Here is a 19,106-nt window from a genome sequence, read left to right as displayed (position 1 = left end):
AACTAATGCAAATGAGAACTGTAGACCTAATCCGATTGAGTACAAGAAGCAATTTGAGCACAGTGAAACCCAATAAATGAAGAGAACATAAACCAACTGAGTACTGTAAAACCCAATAAGTTAAGGCAACTCAAACCGTTTTAGGTAACTGATTGCTACAAACCATTTGAGTTAAAACAAAACTAATCTGTATGAGTACTGTGAACTTGCTCCATTTAAGTTGAAGTAACTAATTACCTTCAATGCTGAGTTCAAAACCATTTTCATATGAGTAGAATTAACTTTCAGTCAATTTTGAGTTAACTAAACTTATTTCGGTTTTACAGTGTTTAAATGCATATGTGGAGAATATCATAAGGCCTTGAGGCAATCAGATGTAAAACACAATATATATGAGTGTTTTAAGTCGGTCAGATTTGACCCAAACACGACAGGAAGGTTAAATAGCCAATCTGAATTATCTTTATTATATCAGATTATTAAAATTAAGTTTCAAACTAAATTAACTGTTACGCTCCAATATTTATACATTCAGGCAGACACAAAGGGCAGCAAATAAAAGTTAAATGGACAAAACATCAGATTCATAAACATCTTAAATAAAATTTCAATAATTAAAAAAAAGCCATATGAAATATTGAGATACTGCGCAGTGCTGCTGTAGTGTCCTACGTTCCCTTTATGCTATCTGCGTTCTCCTAAACTCATTATAACAACATCAACACATAAAAAACGAAAACCCCCATCTGTCTCAGCATGAGTAAATGGCAGTCTGGAGAGAAAAGCGTTGCCATGAAATGCCCTCTAACTGGATTGCTCTTCCCCTTTAGAGTCCTTCAATGCTGTCTTGTCTCTGTCCAAAGACAATATGCATGCCAATGGATGAGACCTTAATGCGGTCGCCAAACAGATGCATGTCATTGACTCCCACCACCCTTGACGAGACGTCTCCACCAGAGACAGAGAGAGAGAGACGCCAAAGGCCCCCCAGTTATGACCTTTGGACGAGAAACCTTAAAGTGACAGTTCACCCTAAAATGAGAGTTTGCTGTTAATTTGCTCACACTCAGGCCAGGCAAGATATTTATTTCTTATAAGTAAATTAAAAAGATTGAAACCAAGCTACTTTTTGATTCATAAAAGATAAAGTCAATGGCCGTTGGAACTTTTGAAGTAAATAAAAAAAACATGCAGCCAATACAAAATGAATACTTGTACATTGAGATCTTATGAAGCAAAATATAAAAATAATGTTCAGTTTCTGATTATTTTGCTTCATAAGATCTCAATGTACAAGTATTCATTTTCACAAGACCTTAATGTATCATTTTTGTGTTGATTCTATATGTTTTTTGACTCTTAAACTGACAGTAGACTTTTATTTTATGAATCACCAAGGAACACAAATTGGTTTTGAAAGTCAGTGAAATAGCAGCAAGCTTTCATTTTTGGGTCAACTATCCCTTTAAAACCATCCCTATATAAACAAGACAAAAAAGTTTATACATGCATGGTAATAAATAATAAGGTCTGCATATTTCAAACTAGAGAAATGTACAATAAATAAATTAAATTTAAATATATGTTTTTATTTATTTGTAATGATTTGTTTAAGGTTAAACCACTATGTATAGACAGCCAGAAATGACTCAAAATTATTTTTTTTTTCTCAAGCTGACGCATGAATTTGCATGAATTAGTTCTTTTTTATTGCTCACTTGTTTTACATACTGCAACAATATGTAATGTGATTAAATAGTGAATGTATAAGTATGCAGATGTTGAGATGTAGCTGTAAATATCATGTTGTTTGTTTACTGACTAGCTGTGAATAGAAAGAGATGATTTCTGTTTGTTACTCTGCTGAAGATCTGTGAGTGTTTGATTGCCGTCTCTGCTCTGCAGGATAAGACCAGTGCTCTGAGCCTCAGTAATGTGGCTGGAGTTTTCTACATTCTGATTGGTGGACTTGGGCTGGCCATGCTGGTGGCCCTGGTCGAGTTCTGTTACAAATCAAGAATCGAGTCTCGAAGGATGAAGGTGTGTAAAAACCATGATATCTCACTCCGTTCGGAATCTACAACCTGGTACTGCGCAATATTTAGATTCATCTGCATTTAATTATGGGCTTTGCACTTGGCACTTATAATGTTTTATAACTGCTATTATATACTGACCTCACTTCCTCTAGGGGATCTGGCAGAGTAAGATGTTGGCATTTAAGAGGTAATTGTGGGTGGTTGTAAACATTGTACCGCCCACTGCGCTTCGCTCTAATCCTCGAGCACGTTGCAACTGAATGCTCAAAGAATTAAGAATACAGCGACTTATATAGAATTAATTACTCACAACCCCGTGTTGTGACTCATAATTTTCATTCAAGGTATTTCAAAGGGAAATCTGAGAAGTCATTTTTAGGACATGGTTTATAAAACACATGGCTTACTATATATATTTTTTCAGACAGCATCACTCCGGAAGAACAAATTTGAATGTAATAGACTGTCAATATTACTTTACCCATGATAAAATATCTGGGACTTACCAAAATTGCACCTGATCTGTAAAACTTATTTTGATAAAAATGTGAGGTTACACTTTATTTTGGTGGTCCGTTTGTTCCCAGTAGATTATAAGTAGACTGTTAGGTTGGGGTTAGGGTTAGTTTAAGTTGATATACTTGCAGAGTTTTTTGTAGTCATTTAAATGTCTGTTGAAAGAGCAGTATTAACAAATATTAAGTAGACAGTCTACTAATACTCAAATGCACCATCAAAATAAAGTGTTACCAAATGTGATATTTTAAAGGAATAGTTTAGTCAAAAATAAAAGAAAAATGCTGTTGGAAATCTAAGGTGTAGGTAGCTTTTTTCTTCATTCTTCATTTTTTTTCTTCAACACTAACAAAGACCTGTAGCTGAAACTGTGGTTACAAAAGGCAAGTTAATGGTTACTTACCAGCCTTTTGCTAGTCAAAAAACCTATATAGGTAATGCAGAATTATACCTTTTGCAATTTAACGATACAATGAGATCTTATGAACCTCAAAAGAACTTCCTAATGACCTAAAAACTAGGATAATTAATCAACATAAATTAGGAGAAGGATACAAAAAGCTGTCAAAGAGGTTTAAAGCCTCTATCTCCACAAGCAGAAATATAGTAAGAAAATAGAAGACCACAGGGACAGTCCTTGTGAATAAAAGGTGTGGTGGGCCAAGAAAATTCCTAAACAGCAAAGGGGAAGGATGGTTAGAATGGCCAGAGACCACCTACAAAGAGCCCCAGGAACATCTTGCTGCTGATAATGTAATTGTACCATTATACCATCATTGTTCCACAGTCCAGCACACTCTTCACAAAGAACAGCTCAGTGGAAGGTGATGCAGAAAAAGCCTTTTCTGTGTTTTGCCAACAAGCAGAGTCATTTGATGCACTGTAATCCCGAATAAGTTGACAAAACTCAAAAAATTTGAGGTAATCAGTTACGTCAAATTTTTTAAGTTATGAAATTATCTATTTTAAGTAAACAGAAACATTAAGTTTTGAGTTTGTTGTACTCATGCAAGACACTTCACCTAACTTAAAATACCCAAGTTACTCAGCTTATACGTTTTAATTGCAATTAACTTAATTGTTTTAATTTTTCCAAACTTTAAATACTTAGTCACCCAGCTCATACATTTTAATACCAATTAACTTAATTGCTTTAATTTCTTTCAACTTTAAATACTTAAATCACCCAGCTCATACATTTTGATAGCATTTTTTAAAATTAACTTCTCCATCGTCAGTTTCACAAATAAAATAAGGCATTCGTTAAAAAAATAATAAGTGCACATTCTGTGAAGTGACTCGTTTAGTGTAAACTACACAGAAACTGTATATATATATATATATATATATATATATATATATATATATATATATATCGTTGAAGTCAGAATTATTCGCCCCCATTTATTTTTTCCCCCAATTTCTGTTTGACGGAGAGCATATATATATATATATATATATATATATATATATATATATATATATATATATATTCAGTCTTGGTTGAACTATGATTCTGTCATTTACTTATTCCAAACCTGTTTGAGTTTCTTTCTTCTGTTGAACACTTAAAAGGTTATTTTTGACCAAAAAAAAAAAAAAAGCTGAGACCTGTAACCACCGATTTCCACAGTATTTGTTTTCCTATTAGAAAGTCAGTGGTTACAGGTTGTCAGCTTTACTTAACTTTTGTGTTCAACAGAAGCAAGAAATTCAAGCAGGTTTGGGACAAGTGAAGAGTTAGTAAATGACAGAATTTTACATTTGGACAAACTATCCCTATATATAATAAAATGCATACTTACCAATTAAAGGTAAATGAATGTTTTGAAGTTACTACCCCAGAGACAGTCTTTATTAAGTAAAAAAAAACAATCAACTCATTCTTTAAGGTTTCCATGCTACGAGACTTTTTATTTTCCATCATCCATGCCGAGCAAAACTTTTTGCACAAGTTCAAAGTCCTTTACTATATATTATGTGAAGAGCATACATTAATCCATACAAGACAAGAAAGGTCTGGAAGTGTGCTGTGGGTGGTGTCCAATTCATTCTTCAGGACAACAGAGACCCTCAGTGAATGCAGGGCCAATAAAGCATCTTCAGTCAGCAGGATTATCAATCTAAAAATATAATTCAAGGATATTAATGTAAGGACAGTATCAAAATGACTGAGCCAATATTATATGATTCATCAACTATTCGTGATTACAAATATGTTAAGTAAAAGTTTTCAAAACTTTCATCTTTTTATTAAACATGCCTAATTGTGAAAAGAATGAATGAAGTCTTACCAGGGTGTTCCTAAAGAATCTTAAGTCACGCTCACGCAGCAAGACCAAAAGACCTCTGATAAGAGTAGTCCGTCATGAACTGACATCATGCAGTTCCTGGAAATCAAGTATAATAAATGATGAATAAATGATTTTAAATCAATTAAAAAAAAAAAAAAAATTCAAATTATATTTTAATGTATACTTTAACACGTGACCCCAAACATACCTGCTCATCATAAGCCTTTAAAAGATTAGCCAGGGTATCTGCTGTCTTGCCAGTTTTGGATGCTGTTTGCCTTGAAATTGTCATCAAATGAAATATGTGGTGGTCCAGTTGTGCAAAGAATTTGTGGGGAAAATTCTCATTTGTAACATGTTGGTACTCTGCAAACAGCAAAAAGAAACAAGAGAGAATTTCATAAAACAAACCCACACCACAAAATATACAATTCTAGAAAAAAATGTATTAATATTATTATTATGTTTCATTTACTTATCTATTTTTTACCTCAGATGAAAATCAGGTGTTGATCAGATGTTGAAAGCAGGATCTTCATGTTGTAAACTGAACTCAAGGTCTAGCTGAAGTTTCACTTTCCTTGTAGTTCCTATCTGTAGTCAGCAACACCCGACCTTCAATTCTGTATGTACACAAAGTCACAGTGTCATTTAGCTGAGAGTGGAAGTAGTACAATTGCATGATGTCTAACGTTAACCTCCAAAACGGTTAGCAATAGAGCTGATTATCATGTTAGTTGCTTTGATTTGATGAACACAGATTTAATTTAAACAGTATTGAAATTTCTAAAACTGAATAGGACGACAAAGAAATTTAAGGCCTGATTTTAAAAGCTAGAAATAACAAAACTTACCTTATTGTCTAATGATGTAAAAATATATAGACTAAAATATTTATATTTTTAAGATATAAATATATTTTAAGCTACAAAATTTGCACATCAGAAAACTATGTCTTGTTTACCACGTCTTGAATATTTTGTTTTGTTATTATTTTATTTAATAACATAATTTTGTATTAATGTGTTAGAGATATGCATACTTTGTTTTTTAGGCTGTTTATATTCTCTCCAGAGTAAACATTTTAAAAATAGATTGAAAAAAAAAAAACTTTTATCATACCTTTAAAATACATTTGACCTAAATGACATTTAAACTCATTTAACTGATCGCATTAATCAGGTAATCATTGATATGCAGAGATGTCGTCTTAAGCGCTAGGAAATATTAAGTGTTGATCAGTGCTGGTGATTGAGGTAAAGTTAGTTTTATATTTACACATTCAGACTTTCTCCTTAATAATATAATTTCAGAAAGGTAATTTTTGCATATTCTTAATGGTGAAATCATATTAGCAGCCAATGACTTTCAAAGTACAACATTGTTCAGTCAAAAAAAATAGTGCATTTATTGTAATGTTGTTTTCATGTCATACTTGCATGTGATTTCAGAACGAATAGACAAAGTACCATGGTAAACAATTAATGGAGCGAGTTACAAGTTGTTACTAAATGAATGTATGAATATAAAACCAACTTTACCTCAATGTGGTAGAGTAAAATGAAGCTCTGCTCTGTACCTGCTCAGGTGAGGAGCGCAGCTTAAATGTTCTCCGTCAGGCTATCCTCATACATGGATCAGCAAGCAACAAGCTGCGTGTGACAGAGTTAAGTTTTGAGACTACATTTTTGCGCGTCATCAGAAAATACCGTTAAGTGTTTAGGCGGAGATCATTCGAGTTATGATTAACGTTATGTTTCTTGCGCCTTTCGTTTCCGAAGTGCCTACAGATTGCAAAGATAATACCACATTCACACACTGGATGGAGTTCAGCGCAGCGCCAAGACATGCGGTTGTGAGAGCGCGCGTCTCCATGACAACTTCAGCACAGGCCGAGAAAAGGCATACTCGCGCCAAGATTTAAATTTTTTTGAAAAATGTAATCTGCCGATTTTAAATATTTTTGTCTTTATCACACTCTGTTAAAATTCAGAGTTAACACGTTACAACTAACGCTAACGTTGCACTGATTCTAACTTTTTAAACAGCAATGTTAACGTTAGTTAGCAACAAGTGAGGCTAAACATGTTTTCTGTAATGTACGACATGTAAACACACCCTGATTAACTCTACATTACATTGAACTGTTACTGTGATTATATTAATTAAAACATACAATTAATATTTCTTGGATTTGTAAATATTTTACTTACTGTAGTGTGAAGCGAGGTTGATCCGCCATGTTGAAAAAAACGAATGATGCATGAGCACGTACGTGAACCTGGATGACGTCAGACGCAAAATCACTGGGCTGACAGATTTTGAGTTAATGAAACTTTAAAGAGACATTTTGTATAAATTAAACCCAGCAGAATTGTTCACCTTACTTGAAAGATTAAATTTTTTCAAACTCAAAAATAAGAAAAAGTTCTAAATACTCATCAAGGTTAACTAAGATAAACGAATTTTAATGATTTAAGTTAATAGAACTCAATTCAATTAATTAGTTACAGCATTAGGGTTTACAGTGTGTATGCAAAGGCTTATCTGGACAATTCTGAATCATTTTGGAAAATTATACAATTTGGTCACTATAATAGGCAGAAAAACAACACAGCATTCCAGAAGAAAAACAAGCTCCCTACTGTAAAATATGGTGGAAGGCCCATCATGCTGTGGGGATGTTTGGCACCTTTTCAGAGTTAAAGGTTGCATGGATTCCAGCCAGAAACAGCAGGTTCTTTTGAGAATAATGGTCAGGAATCCGTCAAGAAGCTGAAGTTACTTCAGGATTAGATGTTTCAGCAGGACTATTCCACAAAGCAGTTCTAGATCAACCAAGGAATTCATACTTAGACACAATACAAAGTTTAGAATGGCCATCCCAGTCCCCAGACTTAAATATCATGTAAAATCTATGGATTGATTTGAAAAGGGCCATTCACACTTGGCAACCATCAAACCTGACTGAACTGGAGAAATTTTGCTAGGAAGAATGGTCCAACATGCTTTCAGCAAGAGTTCAGAGACTTATCCTTGACAATAAAAATTGCATTTATATCAATATAAATATTGATTTAAATTGCATTGCATCTGTTGATTAAATAAATGTTATGTCAGAACTGAAATGTTGCTTTGTTTATAGAGCATAAAATGTATTCAAATAATTTTGCCGCTTTGAAAGGCCAGCAAACTAGGCCTTGCAATTTTGAAAATTATGAGGGTGCCCAAACTGTATATTTCTATCTCTTAAATGATCAAACAATGTGAGGTAAATATGAGGTCAGTATATTAGTGCATCTTGATTTGTATTTTTTTGACCATACAACAAAAATCTGTGTTTTTGACCCTAATGAATTTCACTGCAAACAAAACCAATTGTAACTATCTTCAAAACATGTGTTCTTTCGAAGAAATAAGGTCGTACTTGTTTTAAGGACATGCAGAAAAGTAAAAGATGACCAAATTTTCACTTGTGGATTAATTAGCACACAGCTATACTTCACCATATTTTTGTCACAGCAGCTTCTAGCGATGTGTCTCTTCATTCTTCAAGTGTTAGGACATTACAGTCGCATAACAGCCACATTTAGAATATCACAGCAACAAATCGTTGTTGCTTGCAGGCCAATTAGTCTGCATCAGCCCAGGCAACATAATCCCCAGCAATCCACTGAAGTGTGCTGGATTTAAATCATTTATTCGTCAAGGATGTACAAGCCAACATCCACATCATTAGCTCCAGTTTCAAGCCTACAGGGTTTCATTATGTAAAATTGCTACATGAGAGAGTGGCTTCAAGTTATTGTGGCACTGGTCTCATCATCACTGCACTTGATGGCTGTTATTTTTCACCATTTTATATCTTGAGTCATTAGTGGCTTTAGCACCGGAGAAACATTTTCACATTTCTTACAACTGTTGGTGGACAAAAACACACTCACTGACATGTTTGCAAAGCGGCTTTTGCGGGAACTATATTAGATTAGGGTCTAAACTAACATTATCAGGCATGACCTGAAACTATCACTCACATAAATATACAATGATTGGGCAAATGCATACCATACAAAACACACAAGCATAGTATTTTAAAGTGTAACAGATCATAAATGATTAAAGTTGGGTTGTTTTATATATATATATATATATATATATATATATATATATATATATATATATATATATATATATATACACTGTAAAAAATTGCTGTTAAAAAACGGTCAGATTCTACAGTAATATAATGTTTTTTCACTAAAACAGTAATATTCTGTTAAAAACAGTGCTTTCTGGGTAACATTTTTGTTTCGAGAAAGAAACCAACTGCAGAAAACTGTGAGCGAACAGAGTTCAGATTCGATGTTTTGAAATCTGTGTTTGAAATCACACTTTGTGTCCTTGTTCACTATTTCATACACTAGTTAACTAATATAGTTCACCTGACAGTTTTAATGAACACTAATGAGTGAATTCAGACACTGATGAACACCTGCTGTTAATAATTACAATTACTGAAGAAAATAAACAAGAAACACAAACAGTGACTTGAGTTACAACATTAAATAAAATAAAATAAAATAAAATAAAACAGCTTTAGTCTCAGCAGAGGATCATTAAACAACTCCACAAACAACAGCAGACACACACTTATTACTGACTGAATTGACTTCCATACTATTCACATTGAGATCCTACAGAAATTAAGGTGTTTTTTGTGTCACCGTAATGGAGTGAGGGGCTGATTTAGTTGGGCTCTTCACCCTTGAACTCTTTTAAGAAGACTTTCCATCTGCTTGAATACAGAGTTTACAAAACGTTTGTACTATAGCAATAAAGTTGGGAAGTCAATAAATAGAGAAATCTGTTTATCTGAAATTAATTCTGATAAATGTTTTGGTATAAATCTGGAAGAAGGGCCACATTCAATAGAATTTATGCTTAGTTGCAGGTATTAATTTAATTAATGAGAAGTGGAAACAGAAAAGATACCTCCATTATTACTTAACAGTTCAGTTATGACAAATACACACTCAGACCTCATGAATCTGACCTTGTATCTCAACAATGGTAACATCTCAAATGTTTCATGCTGCAATGCATGCTGGGAGTGGCACTGTACAAATATCCCAGCATGCATTGCGGTATAAATAAATGTTGTATAATGGTCTAACAGTTTTCTTTATTTGTGTTTGATTCTGCTGTTGTTTATGTTTAGACTTTCAGTTGCCTGTTTGTGAGTTAAACTGTTAATTTTGTTAAATTTGTTTTCACCATTATTGAGGTTCATATGCTGATTATTGATGTCTCTTTGAGTGCGATTTACACCATAGAGCAGTGTTATTGTCCAAGATATTCTTAAAAACTTCCAGAAATCATTGCCATATATAGACATATAATGTAAAACAATAGATTTAACATTGAATTGGAGCAGCAAATTTTATTATACGAAATGAGAACAGACTCTGCCATTTAATAGCAACATGAACATCACCAGATCTTATTTAGGTTTTTGGCTGGCTTGCCACAACAAAGGATCTTTTCAAACAAAGTTCTTAACAATTGCAGCAGCCACGATATATAAATGTTAAATATGACAGGGCTAAGAGCCCAACTAAAGCAAACTCTGTTCTCCATGATGGTGACGTAAAACTTTAACTTTTTCTCAAGAAGAACTTTAGTAAATGTTATACAAAAATACATGTATTAAGTAATAAGCGTAGCTGGTGATGATGTTTGTAGAGTTGTTTAATCATCCGCTGATCATTTAAATGATTTAATCATTTGTTGTTCTTCAGGTTATTTCATTATAAAGCTGTGACTAAAGTTTTGTATGTTCTGTTCTTGTTTTTTCCTTTCAGTATTTCTTCATTTGTTCATTGTTAATCCTCAATTATCATTTAATTAGTCAGATAATTAATGAATTTACTTCAGCTTTGCTCCATGTTTCTTGAACACTCAGTAGTGTGGACACTTCAATTAAAACTGAAGTATTTGCTCTGGGGTTTAAAGGGTTAAAGGTGTGAGAGGTAAAAACACAGTGTAAAAATGTATTTTAACAGTAATATACTGTTAATTTACACAACGGAAGTAGACTGTAAAAAAACAGTACATTGCTGGCAACCACAGCTGCCAGTATATTACTGTTAAATCAAGGAAAAAACAGTATTTTACTGTAAAACCTGAAGCTAATTTCTTCTGTGTGTCACCGTTGTGGAGGAGAGTAGAGCCAGTGTATGAGTTAAAGATGAACAATGAACTGCTGATGTTATTCTGCATGTTTCTCTATTTAAAGATAGCGGCTGTTTAGTTGCTGATGCAGTCAGAATCTCTCTGGTGATTTCAGATTTACATGTATGTGTGCTGTTGTGAAAAATAAGACATTAGAGTTAAACCAAACTTTTCTAATTAACTAAAATAAGTTATCATTATGATTATGCTTCTAAGCATATATAGCACATTACTTCATAAACTCATTCAGCAGTTGACCAAGTTGAGGCAGTTGCTTTCAGTGAGCAAAATGAGTTCACTTGAGTATTGTGTAAATCAATGTAGTCCATGTATTTTTACAGCAACATACTGTAAAATAACAGTACATTGCTGGCAACTGCAGCTGCCAGTATTTTACTGTTTTTTAACGGGACAATTTTTAACAGTGTATATATATATATATATATATATATATATATATATATATATATATATATATATATATATATATATATATATATATGATGTGTAGTTTTTTGATGTTGTAGATTTTTAGTCTGGCTCATGTCCCATTTATTGAGCAGGGTATGTCTGCGAACAGCAAAACAGAGGCATAACATGAAGGGGCATAACTTATAGTAGGTTAGAGGCATAACATGATGTTATGGAGACCCACGTGTCAAAGCTATGTTGTTGGCAGATGTTGCTATACATCAGTTATTAATGTCTACACCGACTCCACATCTAAACCGAACCATCACATTTACTAACATCTATACCTACAATACCCCTAAACCCAACCATCACAGTTATTAAAGTCTACAATAGCACCTATCCAGCACACTCTTCACAAAGAACAGCTCAGTGGAAGGTGATGCAGAAAAAGCCTTTTCTGTGTTTTGCCAACAAGCAGAGTCATTTGATGTATGCAAAGGCTTATCTGGACAATTCTGAATCATTTTGGAAAATTATACAATTTGGTCACTATAATAGGCAGAAAAACAACACAGCATTCCAGAAGAAAAACAAGCTCCCTACTGTAAAATATGGTGGAAGGTCCATCATGCTGTGGGGATGTTTGGCACCTTTTCAGAGTTAAAGGTTGCATGGATTCCAGCCAGAAACAGCAGGTTCTTTTGAGAGGTGCTATACATCAGTTATTAATGTCTGATGTGCTATACATCAGTTATTAATGTCTACACCGACTCCACATCTAAACCGAACCATCACATTTACTAACATCTATACCTACAATACCCCTAAACCCAACCATCACAGTTATTAAAGTTTACACCTTCCCCAATCCTAAACCCAACCATCATTATTATCGTTAACACCTTCCCCAACCCTAAGCCCAACCATCACAGTTATTAATGTCTACATCTTGCCAAACCAAAACCCAACCATCATCATTATAATCGTCTACACCTTCCCCAACTATCAAAGCTATTAACATCTACACTTTCCCTAACCCTAAACCCAACCATCACAATTATTAACGTCCACACCTACCCCAAACCTAACACTCTCGCCATTGTATTGTTATTTGCAACCACAGGGGGTGACTGAGTAGGCTGTCGTTACAAAAAGGATGAAGAAGTCAGCGAGTGAAGTTGCATGGTGGAGTTGCTAAATAAATGAATATTATAATAAAATATCAAATGAATTGATTGTGGATAAATTTGTAGAAAATAATGAAAACATTTGGTGAAAATGTTCTCTGTTAATATTTCCACCATCTTGCCGACAACATCTCGTTGTGACATCTTGCATTGTTCAATGGGATCTTGACAACTGCAAGTTATGCCTCTCTAACTTAAAGTTACATCCTTTCATGTTACGCCCCTCTCTTGCAGTTTGCAGACAGATACATGGACATTTACATGGAAAGAATGGAGTTTATGACAAATACTGCAGCCTGCCACCAGGGGGCGATCGAAATGTTTTGACATTATGACATATATGACAATGCCTTTTAATTGTCCATTTTTTGTTTTTCTCTTAGCAAATCATTGATGCTGCAATGCTCAGCTCCACACTGACTAGGATGGGTAGTGGAGGTGAGAATGGTCGTGTGATGGCCCATGACTTCCCCAAAGGGGCACAGACTCTGCCATGTATGGGCCAGGCGGCCGCCATGGGCCTCAGCACCACTGGGATGTAAACAGCCATCATCCTCCCCGAAATGACGGGACATCAGGAGACTAGTGGAAAGAGTGGAAGATGATGTGAGAGACACTGCAGTGTACATCTCACCTGCCACTGAAGTACTGCCAAATGGATTCATGGACACATTCTGGGCTCCAAATGAAATTAGATAAAGATGGAGGAAAATTACTTTTTTAATATCAGGATGTGGCTGTTTCTTTCTTTTTTTTCTTTTTTTTTTTTTTGAATATCTTTTGCAATAAGGAGACCATGTGTGAGGTGTTTTTGTATGAAGTTTCACTTTTGAGAAAACTGGGTTTTCCTTCAATTCTACACAAAAATTACTGACAATGTTTTTTGTCATTTCATTGTCCACAAATCCCTCCGAATTTCCTGATTATGATCATTTTATTCTCTTCATCTGCCTTCTGATATATCCAACAAACATCTGAAGGACATTTTATTTGACATATTTTTCCATAGTTTCAAATCATTTTTACACTATCAGATAGTGAAGGTGAAGTATGTAATTTCTGTGTTACTGGCATACCCATGGCGAATTGCAAAAGTGTGTTCATCATTGATTGGAAAAACCAATATTCCTCTCCTTAAATCACAAGTTGGCTGGGTTAGGAAGTACATCATCTAATACTTACTACAGTATATAATGTGAAAAAGGGGACAGTTGAAAATCAAATGATTGAAATGCAGAGCACTTTCAAAAGATTTATGCTCACCAGGCACAGCTATACAATCCGAATAAATGTCAACTAACAGAGCATCAGCAAATATGAATAATAGGTGAAGATATCAGATTTCCAAGGCTAGACACCGCCATTTTTGGCCACTACTACAGTTGCATATTGATTTGGAAATGGACATATTTTGGGTATTGCGCCCTCAAAAATTATGCCTGTTTTAGATCTTATATGAATTCATATTTCTTTTGTGGAACACCAAAGGACATAGTCAGGTCAGGTCTGGATCAACACAAAGGTGAGTAAATGAATAATTAGGGCCCAAGTATTTAAATTACATTAGTCTACTTATACTTAGGGATTTTACATTTACGGTTGCTCTAGTTCTACCTGAGCAGGATTTGAATTAGTGAATTGTCACGTGGCCACATTATCATCAAGTCACTAGCGTTCCTCTTTGGTCTGGTTTTACTCACCCCATTCTGAGATTCAAATCAGCATGGGCATACTAACAATGAAATATAAAGTCTATAAACTGATTTTTTTTTTATGTGGTCACCATTTTAAAAGTGAAATCGAAGCTGCGGTGGGAAGAAACCCAGAAGTATTGCCTGGAGTCACACAGGAATGTTGTGTACCTAGCTGTATATCTTATCAGCGAAGAGAAAGTGACACAAATTTATAATTTCACCGCCTTCCGAGTGACCCGAAGGTTCATTCTAAATGGATAGTGAAAATAAAAAGGGATATCAGACCTCTTTTTGAGCTAAGGTAAGTGAAATGGCACAAGTTAGCTAACCCTTTCTTTCCCAAACACACGTTTTAGATGCCATTTATCAAACTCAAGTTAATACACTTTATTAGACGTCACAATACTGAAATAAAAAAATAAAAAACACGTCAATTTTCGGCTAACATTTATTCACTGTTGAGCGTGTTCTTAAACACCTCAGATTTGCCAAAGTATTCAACAATGCTCAAAAGAAATGACTGTGATTGGCCGTGAAGATCATCAGTTCACTACACCCCACTGATGTTTACCGAGTGCAAACACAGACGAACAATCCATTTGTGGCTTTAAAATGCTCCAATGTCTGTGTATCTGTGTTTGCACTCAGTGAAGAGCTGTGAACAGATGACCTTTGCAGCCAATCACAGTCATTTCTGTTGAGCATTGGTGAATACTATGGCAAATCAGCACTGTTTAAGAACTCCCTCATCGGCGCTTAAATGTTAGCGGGAAATAGACGTTTTTAAAATCTTAGGACTAGGACAACACTATTACAGACAACACAAGGTTGTGCTACAGAGGACAGCATTGTTTTAAAACTTACTTTAACTTTTTTTTAACTTAACTGAATGATATTAAAGTGATGTTAATACCATATCTACAAATCGTGACAACAGCTAATCCACAGCATGTTGTTACAATGTTTACAGTGCTGATCCTATACTTCTGTGTATCTTCCCACCTCAGCCTCGCTGTCAAATTTTAAAATTGCGGCCTCGTGAAATAAGCATATTTTCATAGTGTCTCTGAAAGCCAGGGGACTATGGTTTTCAGGTCCTACCAGCTGTTTTTTTTTAAAATCATACACAAAAAGTTGCACAATAGTTATGTACTTGACCTTTTAAGACACAATTCTGAATGAAACAAATGTTTGCCCTCTGAAAAACTATAGGAAGTGTGCTACATCTGTGTGTCAGCTTCAGTGCAGAGTCTCTAAATGTCTTCCTTTCCGTCCACTTAGATTGACAAGCCTCTCTAGGGAAGGTGACTTCTTCCATAGGTTCGGAGAGGCTGATTACCAGTCCTGTCGTTGTTACTGCTGTAGCTCGCAGTCTCACCCTTCACTTATGAACACTTTGGATCAATCACTGCTTCCCCGTTCATGCTGCTCGATAGAGTCTGAGAGTTAAAGACATCAGATTGAGAGAGCGAGAGAAACTGAGGGGTGTAGGCTATGCTTGCAGATCCACTTTTGCCTATTGCTTTGCCACTTTCACATTCCGTCTTCCTTTCCAGCTTAACATGACATTTTTCTGTTGAAGTGATATGTATACACATCATTCCCACTGTCAAGCGCTAATGAGGTTGGCGTAAACAGATGTGACAATAACAACAGATTCAAGGGCAGAATGAGCACCCAGGAGGCCGACTACTTAGAAACCCTAAAACGTCTGTTTGTGATATTGTCGTTGTAATAACAGCTGAAATATTGTCGTGTAAACACCAATTCCATGAAAAAGCATCATATGGAAATCTACCTAATAGCTGACACAGACAACAATAGAAATTGTTCACGCTGTGAGATTAATAAGGTGATTTAATAGCTTGACTATTAACAGTTCATTTAAGATGAGCAAAGCACGATGGCTATGGCTTGTTTTGTACAGTCATTGCTTTGTGCGCCAATAAAACGAACACACTTTTGAATACATTGGCAAGAAATGATGTCATTAACAAACAATGATAGTCTGACTTTTTTAGTTTCGAGGTGCCACGTCAGGCCTTGTGTTTTTCTATCAGACGGGACTCACCGATTGAAGCACAGGAGAGGATGATGAACTCTTAATGGACCTGATCATCAGATACTGTGAACGAACACAGAGGTAAAACTGAATGTCAATACTTTAAGCACAAGATCTTCATTCAAACGTTCAGGAGAGTTTCGCTCAGCAGTGAGGCCCTGTGGTCGGCCTTTATCCTCCCTCAATCCTTTGCCAGTGAACCTTCATCGGTCTGTACATCATCTGTCCTCTTTACTGCCGATTCTATTTGTATAAAATACAGAAAATCCAACATAACCTGACATGGAACATTTGTGCTGACGAAACGGTGCTTTGTGGCCTTTGTTTTCCATTTGATGGGTTATTTGTTTTGTTTGTTATTTTTTCCAGTCTCGTATTTAAAGTGGAATTCTGTATTTAAGATGTTTTTTAGTTGGTGTTGTTGTTGGTTTCGCACTTTTTAAACAGGGCTGTCAATCGATTTAATCGAATGAATCACGACATGCTGATTAATCAGATTAATCACACACTGCGTATCTATGTTTGCTGAGAAAAATCGAAATAGAACAATTTAATGTATTTTTAATTTATAAATTCATTGTTTACAAATACAACATTATTGTGGCATGGCGGCATTAAATAGAATTTTAAAAGTAAGTGATTTATATATTGTCAGTTAGTCCGAATATTGTTTTGTTTTTAAACACTGAACTTAAGCACTTGCTGACAGGTCAGAATTCATTTTACATTCAATTTGTCAATCTGTCTGAGGCAGACACTGTTTTTATTTGTATTATTGCTTATTTGATTTAATTAAATGCATTAAATTAGCTCATTAAATTGACAGCCCTACTTATAATAACACCTCTTTTTAACATTCTCCCCACAAAATACATTTTAAAGCAGCAGCAAGATGTAACATTAACAAACCAACGTATTGACAAGGAGTATTCCGAAATAAACTTTTCTTACTGAATGCCTTTAGCTTTCATCTTTTGTCTCTCTCTTCTTAAAGGTGTGGTCTCCTACGATATCATATTTTAAACTTTAGTTAAGGTGTAATGTAGCTGTGTAAACAAACAACATCTCTGAATGTTGAACTTAATTTGCTCAAAGTTCAACGCAAAGGGAGACATTGGCTTTTACAGATTGTCACCTTGGCATTATAAAGTTCTATCTGCGTTCTGAATGATTTAGAGATATTGAGCTTTAAAGTTTTTGCATTCCATAGCAAACAGTATGTGTGTAACATTTGTTTTTAACAAAATGTCTTAAAATGTAAACAACTTATAAAAAAATCCCAAAATGTAAATAAGTTATCAATTATTCAGAATTTGTCAATTTCACAAAAATGTCAGATAACACCTTACAATTCCAAGGTGACGAGATTTAACTTAGCAAAGCTTACAGCGAACAAAGTTTGAGGACTACAAAAAAATACATCCGGGTTAATGATGTCATAAACCCTTCAGGTTACGAGCATACACACAGTGAAGGGGCGTAGCCAGAAGTGCTGCAATATTATAGCAGAGATGCTTCCTGGTGACATGGAGCCGATCCGCGAATCACAGCACATTATGTTAGCTGACCAATCAGAGCTTCTTGAGGGCGGGCTTTTGGAGGAACTAGGAAATTTGACAGTCATTTTCATGTTAGCTGAGTAGCAGTATATAATTAAAGTAAGATAGATTTAAAAAATAATGTGATTTTTTTTTTTTTACAAATGAAGCATGAGCACAAGTTGCTTTACACCCCATAAACACAACCATGTCTTAAAAATACACTCTCGACCACCCCTTTAACATTGTTTTTCGAATTAATGATGCCAGAGTCTACAGCTACAGCTTCTGTGTTTCTGCTCAACGTCATCGGATTCTTGTCCATGACTTGCACTGATATAGAACATCTTGTTTAAGCTCTGCTGGCTCTCTGAGTGTTGTATTGATCTCGATAAATGCCACATTTGTTCTCTTCCTTCTGTTTCCCCCATAGGCCTGGCCTTTCACTCAGTCACTCACTCACTTCCAGCGGAGCTCATATGCTCAAGACATAGAAAGTGCCAGAGGCTTTTGTGCACTTGGAAAGAGTTCGGAGATTCAGCACTATCTGTGCTCGGCTAATTGTGTGCCTACAGGTATGCAATCATCTCTGAGAGTGGAGATGGTGAAGTTTTGTATTAAGGGTTACTGAGGTGCCTAAATTGAAGATCCAGGGAGTTAGCGCTCTGTTTGGTGACATTAAAGAAACACTCTCACTCACTTTTTTTTGCAAATATTCTCACCTAGAGTTAAATAGCTGAGTTTTACCATTTTTTTATCTATTCAGCTAATATCTGGATCTGGCAAGGGCATATTTTAGCCTAGCTTAGCATAAATCATTGAATCAGATTAGACTATTAGCTTCTTGCTGAAAAAGGCTAATGTTACGACTCAACTAGAGTTAAGCAGTTGAGTTTTACCATTTTTTAATCCATTCAGCTGATCTCTGGATCAGTCGAGGGCATGTTTTAGCTTAGCATAGCATAAATTATTGAATCAAATTATCAATAGCATCTTGCTGAAAAAGGCTAGTTTTACGACTCACCCAGAGTTAAGCAGTTGAGTTTTACCATTTTTAAGCCATTGAGCTGATTTCTGGGTCGGGCGAGGGCATGTTTTAACATAGCATAGCATAAATCATTGAATCATATT

The 19,106-nt window shown here is 35.0% G+C and overlaps 1 protein-coding gene and 1 long non-coding RNA gene across 8 annotated transcripts in view; one reads left to right on the top strand and one right to left on the bottom strand.

The window, feature by feature from the left end:
* Window positions 1-17,392, top strand: part of gria1b (glutamate receptor, ionotropic, AMPA 1b) — a 111,088-nt gene extending 93,696 nt beyond the window's left edge. For 2 of the 5 annotated variants that reach the window (XR_012396508.1, XR_012396510.1), the window contains 3 exons: window positions 831-1,075; window positions 1,906-2,040; window positions 13,065-13,942. Coding sequence is in view for 2 of the 5 variants with exons in the window: in XM_005161339.6 (XP_005161396.1) it covers window positions 1,906-2,040; window positions 13,065-13,223 (294 nt within the window). In the remaining 3 variants the exon portion in view is untranslated. 5 annotated transcript variants of the gene reach the window in all.
* LOC141380003 (uncharacterized) lies at window positions 4,449-8,524 on the bottom strand. 3 transcript variants are annotated; one of them, XR_012397202.1, is made up of 8 exons: window positions 8,356-8,524; window positions 7,495-7,677; window positions 7,063-7,130; window positions 6,429-6,501; window positions 5,340-5,472; window positions 5,058-5,215; window positions 4,850-4,945; window positions 4,449-4,678 (listed from the first exon to the last, which is right to left on the bottom strand). It is a non-coding gene; the product is annotated as an uncharacterized lncRNA (long non-coding RNA). The 3 variants fall into 3 exon arrangements; XR_012397204.1 differs by lacking the exons at window positions 7,495-7,677; window positions 8,356-8,524 and having other exon boundaries at window positions 6,391-6,501; window positions 7,063-7,110; XR_012397203.1 differs by lacking the exons at window positions 6,429-6,501; window positions 7,495-7,677; window positions 8,356-8,524 and having other exon boundaries at window positions 7,063-7,110.
* Window positions 17,393-19,106: the final 1,714 nt, after the last annotated feature.

This window comes from Danio rerio, chromosome 21 (assembly GCF_049306965.1).
Source record: "Danio rerio strain Tuebingen ecotype United States chromosome 21, GRCz12tu, whole genome shotgun sequence".
Classification (NCBI taxonomy): Eukaryota; Metazoa; Chordata; class Actinopteri; order Cypriniformes; family Danionidae; genus Danio; species Danio rerio.
Note: the sequence above shows the minus strand (reverse complement) of the source record. Positions and strands in the feature narration are given on the sequence as shown.